Source organism: Quercus suber, unplaced genomic scaffold (assembly GCF_002906115.3).
Source record: "Quercus suber isolate HL8 unplaced genomic scaffold, Cork oak 2.0 scaffold_150, whole genome shotgun sequence".
Lineage (NCBI taxonomy): Eukaryota > Viridiplantae > Streptophyta > Magnoliopsida > Fagales > Fagaceae > Quercus > Quercus suber.
Window position 1 is genome coordinate 745709 of NW_027069611.1, and position 7500 is coordinate 753208.

At 33.2% G+C, this 7500-nt stretch overlaps 1 protein-coding gene across 1 annotated transcript; it reads right to left on the minus strand.

Annotated features, from left to right (window-relative positions):
• Window positions 1–32: 32 nt before the first annotated feature.
• On the minus strand, window positions 33–4339 carry LOC112039913 (uncharacterized). Its single transcript, XM_065777178.1, has 8 exons — window positions 4049–4339; window positions 3849–3938; window positions 2169–2228; window positions 2011–2050; window positions 1795–1888; window positions 690–749; window positions 493–584; window positions 33–391 (listed from the first exon to the last, which is right to left on the minus strand). Exons 1-8 carry the CDS (start codon window positions 4159–4161, stop codon window positions 305–307), a joined length of 636 nt encoding a protein of 211 aa, XP_065633250.1. The 5' UTR covers window positions 4162–4339; the 3' UTR covers window positions 33–304.
• Between the last annotated feature and the right edge of the window lie 3161 nt (window positions 4340–7500).

Consider the following 7500-nt stretch of genomic DNA (forward strand, 5'->3'; position numbering starts at 1 on the left):
ACTACCTTGATAAAATTAATGGCAAACAATCCTTCAGGTATAAAAGTATTATATACTAAATTGATATTAGAAGTGTTAACAGAATTAGCAAAACCAAATTGGTAGGATTTGAGAATTTGAGGGGGAATGTACATAACCATCAAAGCAACTAACCAAACAACAGGACTTTTTAGAGTTTGCGTTTAATTCATACATTGAAGTGGAAAGCGTAGGACTTAAAAGGATCATCTTAGAGACAGGAAATCATAATTTGCCCATTTCTGACATAGGCGAAAGACTTTGCAGCTGCCTATTGAAGCAATCTTCAATCGTCAGGTGGGAAATCCTCATCTGAGGCATTCCCCAGAAATGAGCCTAGAGTCTTCCTCAGAATGCTGAAAGTTTTATCATCCTGTGTTCCACAAGAGAGTGGATTAATACTATGTGTCAATGTGTGTGTATGGAGGAAGAGAGAGGCTCCAACAATCAGGGTCAATGCTTATAATTATGTACCTGCTTCTTCTTTTTCAATGACTCCTCCAATTGAGCAATTTTATCACCACAAGCTTTCTCTTGTTCAGTTATCATGCTCCTTTCTCTCTTCCCTGATATCAACGATATAAAATTAACAGAATCAATGTTTCTCTTTCTTGTTTAGATGAATATGGAATTATACTTTATTACATGGGAGGAAGAGTGTTGTTGCTCACTCATTTGTTCATATCGTGTGAATAGTTTTTCTTTTTCTTCTTCAAATTTTGAAATAGTATCTGTCAAATAAAACCTGTCAATTATCAATAAAACCAACCAAAAAAAGGTGTTTGGAAATAAATTTGTTTATTAATATCATTTGAATCAGAAAAAATGTCATTCTTCAAAGAGAAAAGACAAACCCCAGTTTTTAAAAATTAAAATTATGCTTGGCTAATTAAGAGGTGCAGGATGTATATGAATTAAACTACTATATATTATACAGTGCTTCTGGGAATATGAGGGCAAGGTTACATCACTATATATAAGAGGATAACATACATTAGTCATGAAGCTCACGTATTATACGACAACAATTAGATGTTCTATATACAGCTGTTCATATCGTGTGAATAGTTTTTCTTTTTCTTCTTCAAATTTTGAAATAGTATCTGTCAAATAAAACCTGTCAATTATCAATAAAACCAACAAAAAAAATAGGTGTTTGGAAATAAATTTGTTTATTAATATCATTTGAATCAGAAAAAATGTCATTCTTCAAAGAGAAAAGACAAACCCCAGTTTTTAAAAATTAAAATTATGCTTGGCTAATTAAGAGGTGCAGGATGTATATGAATTAAACTACTATATATTATACAGTGCTTCTGGGAATATGAGGGCAAGGTTACATCACTATATATAAGAGGATAACATACATTAGTCATGAAGCTCACGTATTATACGGCAACAATTAGATGTTCTATATACAGCTGCAGTGAGGACAAGGTGTATGCAACAATAAAGCAAGATCATTCAGATTATTTTTAATGTCTAAATGTTATTGATCACAGTGATGTTTAAATATTCAAGATATCAAATAGAGGAATGATGATTATTTACACTAGGTAGTGGGTAGACCTTTATATCCTGGTGATTAGAATTTTCTGCAGTATATACATCATGTTATTTTGTCTATGCTATTAAAATAAAAACATAAACTTTCATGCTTGACATGTCATCAGGCACTATAGAAACCAAATAAAACGTGCCTAATCTATTAATTAAACTGAAGTCTGACGCTGCTAGTTGAATGATGCACTTTATGACAAGATGTGTAGGGCTTACCTTTTAAGGCCTGCAGATGAGAGGCCTTCTCCTTGCAAAATTTCTCATACAGTGCTTGGAACCTGGCTGTCTCATTCTTCAAGCTATTTTCACACTGCAGGGATTTAATTGCAAAATTCTCAAAACCATTCTCTCACAATGCTTAATTTATAAATCCAAAAACAAGTACTAAGTTTTCATCGCTAGTCATCCGTGCTGAGCAGTTTTGCCACGGACCTCTTTTGAGCTCTTTGAAAGTGCTTTGGCAAAAATTTGTCTAACAATGGAAGGACACAGGAGACTCTCATTAGTATAGCTAATCAGGAACACTATCAAGGAACATACTAATATTAAAATATTATGACACTTTAGATGCATTTATAAGTCTACTTTACCTATCCTTTTCAAATTTTGACTTCAACTCATCAATCATTGACTTGATATCAGCGGCCACACTGTCACCAAAACACAATTAACCATCACGAAGTAATTATAGCAAAGGACTACACAAAAATATATGAAGCAGAAAAAATGGCATAAGAAAAGCAAAAACTGTACAATTTAATATTCCATTGTAAGATAAGGAGCAAAAGCAAGCTAATTAGTATTAGATTAACTAAGCAGTAAACAAAATGCCATTGACATTATGAACCGCAATAACAAAATAGATAATTTGATCTGATTTGGCTAATAAGTAATGCTAAGAACTCATCTACATTCCTTTAGGCTGCCAGCCACCACCATTTTGCTTCACACCATTAGCCAATCCAAGAATGTCACGCACATCAATAATTACCTTGTGAAAGATGAATATCTAAAGCGATACCTTCCTATTGACCCTTCAACTAATGATCTCTTTGAGAGTGCAAAAGATGGACTGTAGAGTTCTTTGGTAATAATTTATCGTTTCTCTTGTTGTTTCATTGAGATTTAGATGAGTAATCATTTATGAAATCTTCTTTTTTTCCTTTGATGCAGTAAGCTAATTAATGCGGTGTTCTTTTTTTTCGTTGTTTCATTGAGTTTTCGATGAATGTGGTATTAAACACTAAGAGAGTGCTCAATCAATGAGAAAAGAATGAGAATCATTCAATCTGCCTCAACTCTGCCAAGGCTATTGGATCTACCCTTAGTCAATATAAGCACTCAGGACTTCAATGAAGGGTAATGCATACATGAAATATGTTCTGATCCTTGACTATATCAATGGGTCATCTTAGTTGCTACGCTACAATATATATATATATATATATAGCATCAACTCTCTTAAATTATAATAATGAATCTGTCATAGTGCTTAGAAAAGTGAATATTGACTTGTTGCCTGCATTGAAAGTTCATAATACATTTGATTTTTCTTGTCTAGTTCTAGAAAGTCTGGATACAAACTTGACACAATATAGCAATTCTTGAAAATGTAGGACATGACACGATAGAGATACTACAATTAATTAATTAGTTAAAATATATCTTTCAGTCTATTTTTTTTATAGGTATATATTATGTTTATTTTAAAATTTTAAAATAATTAACAACTATCAGAACCTTTAAACACATATTTAAAACGAAAGGAATTTAAAATTAACAAAAAATAATAATAATAATAATCCTCCAAACACATTGAAGACAAGCCTATTTATTTTAAACAAAAGGAATTTAAAATAAATAACAAAATGAATATGCAAACCACAACTTCATCCGAAAAGATTTTATACTTTCAGATTTCACAATTATAAAAAATAAAATATAAAATATATTTAAAAAAAAAAAAAAAAAAACTGAACAAGCAATATACTTTTATAGATGAAAATCTATAGATGAAAATCCTTCAGGTTTTTTCAAACAGAACCACTCAGGTTTATAGAGAAACTAAATCACAGTAAAATTTATCATTCAGATCAAGTTTTTCAAAGCAAATAAAATCTGATTATGAAAAAACTTTGATTATCGATGAGATTAATTCCTAAAATATACACACACACACACACACACACACACATACACACACCAATTACAGCTTCTTCTAAATTGTACATTAAAAACCTAATCAGAGTGAGCAAAACGATTCGTATTACCTAGAAATAGTCTCTTCGTTCTTCTTCTGGCCGTCCTTCTGAGCCTTCTCTCGGATCTGATGCAGCGCAGACATAATGCCTTTGATATCACTGCGATTCCACCATATTTTTTTTTCAGTCTCAGATCTCAATCAAAAAAACGCACAAAAAATATTTTCAAACAAAGAAAAAGAAGAAGGATCGTATTGGAGGTAACTAACTTTGAAAGGTCGAGATCGAAATCGTCCTCGACTCGGTTCCGCTTATCCGATACGGCGAACTCGGAATCGGATCTTTGGTGCTTCCTTGTGCTTTTTGCTTTGGACGCTGACATTGTGGTTTTCAGTGAAAATGAGGCTCTGAATATGAGGGTTTTGGGGACTCAGATTGGTTTTGGAAATGCGTTGTGGACCTCTTTGAGGCAATGGGTTTGAGAAACTGAATCAAAGTGTGAAGGTTTTGCAAGGCGCTGAAGCGCGCTCAAATAGGATTCTGTTTTTAAATTCAAATTTTCGCACGCCTTTAAAAAAAAAAAAAGTACTTATGTTAATTTTCTGCTCAATAAATATAAAACGCTAAAAATATTATTTTCATTCCTAAATTTTACACGAATTTTGTCTTTAGTCTCTAAACTACAAAGAGTTCATTTTTCGACTCTAGAATTATTGAAATAGGTATACTTTTGTCCTTACACTTTAAATTTTTTTTTTTTTTCATCTTGAGCTATTAATTTTTTTTTTGTCCCTATATATATTTTTTTTCAAACTATTGAAAAAAAAAATTAAAAATTTTAGGAATAAAGAAATAATTATTTTAAGTTTAGGGACAAAAAAAGAAATTTGTACAAATCTTAAGGATGAAAAAATATGTTAGCCAATAAAAAAAATATATTGACACTTCTTTTAAACAAATGGTGACATTATGCAATGATTAGTATATAATAAAAATGATGTTAATTATAAACTCAGGTGAAAGTAATATTAACTGTGGGGATAAAAGCTCAAATTTATATATTGGGCCTTGGGCCCTATTTGAAGATATGGGTATGTCCGAGGAGGAGAAAATGTTTGGGAAAGGTCCCGGGCTAGAGAATCATGCAAGGAAGTGATGGAAGAGTGTAGTCTGAGGAGTACATCCTTCTCGGATATGAAGAATACTGGTTAAGCAGATACCTGGGGGGCTTAGGCAATCTTCCAAGAAATTCCAGCAATAAGAATGAGCCTCATAAACGTATAAAGATGATAAGAACGGAGAAATATATAAAGAAAAAGCTGCTACCACTGCATTAAATGCACTGTAGCAACTTTTCTGGCCGTGTTAATGTGGAGAAGACTCCTGAACAGTGTAGTCTCAACCACCACCATTCACAAAGAGCTAAAGAAGATGCCTGATGGGACATATACTTGAGTGAAGGCTTAGATGACTAACAAGTGTGCGATCAAGATGTTTTGAAAGGAAATTATTTAATGTAAAAGATTTCCCATAAGAGGGGGATCGAAAGATAGAGAAAAAGGGAAGAGAAAAAAGTTTACTGTAGCTCTAAGAAGTATATAAACAAAAGTTGGTCTCCTCGGACAACAATTTATGCAAGTCTCAAACCTATTCTTGCACTTATCTATTTGTTAAATCTTGATTAACCGTTGTTTAATTCACAAACAGCCCAACTCTTTCATCCACTCTCTACAAATTCATTGTATTGGGCTTGTTGGGCTCATATTCCGTACGTCTAAAGTTTGGGCCACAAATATAGACCCTACATAAACCTAATCATAACATGTTATGTTTATATATATTTTTAAATCTTATATATTTTCCCTATTTTGAAATAGAAATATGCCCATATTTCTCTTGTTTATCTCAATCACTTTAGTTGTCAAATTGTCATGCAAGTTAAAACTCAATAAAAGGAACAAGAAAATTAAACTCTGAATATCATGGACACATCAAGAGATATTAAATAAATAAGCTACAAAACTCATGGTATTATTTAAACCACTAAGTACTTACTGTTTGTGAATATGAAAAGCTTAACAACTTTTTTCATTTTTCATTTTCTAATTCAATAGTTGAAAATAATATAAAGTATTAGTTGAGTTACAAAACTCTTGATAAAATTTTTTTAAAATTTTTATAATAAAAAAAAAGTTGTAATCTGTTTTATTGTATTTTGTTTGAGCTTTTTTCTTACATTTAACAAAAGTATTATCACCTAAAAAAAAAAAATTTAGTAATCTCCTAGTGTAAGTGAGAATTCATCACATACGCATTGATTAAAACCTATCATATTTGTTTCAACATATCCACTTTTTTGGTAATCGAAAATGGGTAGACGGCAACAACCAGTAGGACTTCCCTACCTGGGTGTGATCCCATACTCCCGGTCTGTGTGAGAAATTCACTTATTTTTTTGGTCAATTGTTTGAGATGGAAATAGGATATAAGGAGTACCAACACACATCTAGCTATTTGAGACTCAAACTCAAGTCCTAAGACTTATTGGCCTGGTTTCTTACCAACTAGGCCACCCGAATGTTAGTTAAATTCTATATATCATTGTCATATTGGTTATCATTAAATAAGTACTTCTATACATGACTCAATATCAGTTAAAAAAAAAATATACATGAATCAATAAAATCGCGTACAAACTCAAAAATTAGGTGAGAGCAAATAGAAAGTGGGTTACAACTTACAACTACAAGTCTACCGTGTTTAATCTATTTATGGAGTTTGTCCATGCAAGTCAAAAGGAGTCAAAGGGTTAAATGCTTTGAACCCTCCCACTTTTGCTTCTGGCTGGATTTGGAAAGTGAAAGCTCCTCAAAAACTTATCATTTTCCTTTGGTTATGCTCTTACAATAGCATTCCGGTTAGAGAAGTGTTGGATTCAAGGGGTTTTACCATTGATCAATCATGCCCTCTTTGCAACAACCACTTGGAAACTATTGACCATCTTCTTAGGGAATGCCAGGCCTTGGTTAGTCTTTGGAATTAGCTTGGAGTTCCTACAAGAGCCATACAATCTTTTGGCCTCTTGCTATTGGATTGGCTGCATCTTAATAGCACTTGTGACTTCACTTCGAAACACCTCCTTATTCCTTGGAAAACTCTCTTCCTTTTCGGGCTACGGACCATATGGCTGAACAGAAACTCTGTGGCTCTCCAAGGAAAGCAACCCAACCCCCCTATTGCCAAAATCTGTATTGCAAAGGCTGTTGAATTTCACTTTCTCATCCAAGGAGCTGACGCACAAAACCAAAAAATTCAGCACTTCGTTTCTTGGACCAAGCCAGACCTAGGATGGTATAAACTAAACACGGATGCATCAGTTCTGATATCCTCAAACTGTGCAGGTGGGGGTAGGCTAATAAGGGACTCAAATGGCTCTTGGATTAGTGGTTTTCCTAGACTTATTGGTGCCTCAAATTGCCTTCTTGCTGAGCTATGGGCTTTGAGAGATGGCATCACTATGGCAAAAAGCCTTAACATTACCAAGCTTGTTATTAATGTTGATGCTGCTGAAGTCATTTCCCTTTTCTCTAAACCAAGTTGTGATAATTGGCTAACCCAGCCTATCGTGGATGATTGCAGGAACATGCTCCAAGCTTTCCAAGAATACCACATCCAGCATTGCTACAGGGAAACTAACAAAGTTGCTGATCTTCTTGCTAAA

What these genes read in the sequence shown, in the direction of transcription:
- LOC112039913 (XM_065777178.1), bottom strand. Translation starts at nt 4,161, where the DNA reads ATGTCAGCGTCCAAAGCAAAAAGCACAAGGAAGCACCAAAGATCCGAT. An exon ending in AACGAAGAGACTATTTCTAG is followed by an intron (nt 2,229 to 3,848) that starts GTAATACGAATC and finishes TTTTGGTGACAG; the next exon opens with TGTGGCCGCTGATATCAAGT. An exon ending in CATTGAAAAAGAAGAAGCAG is followed by an intron (nt 392 to 492) that starts GTACATAATTAT and finishes TGTGGAACACAG; the next exon opens with GATGATAAAACTTTCAGCAT.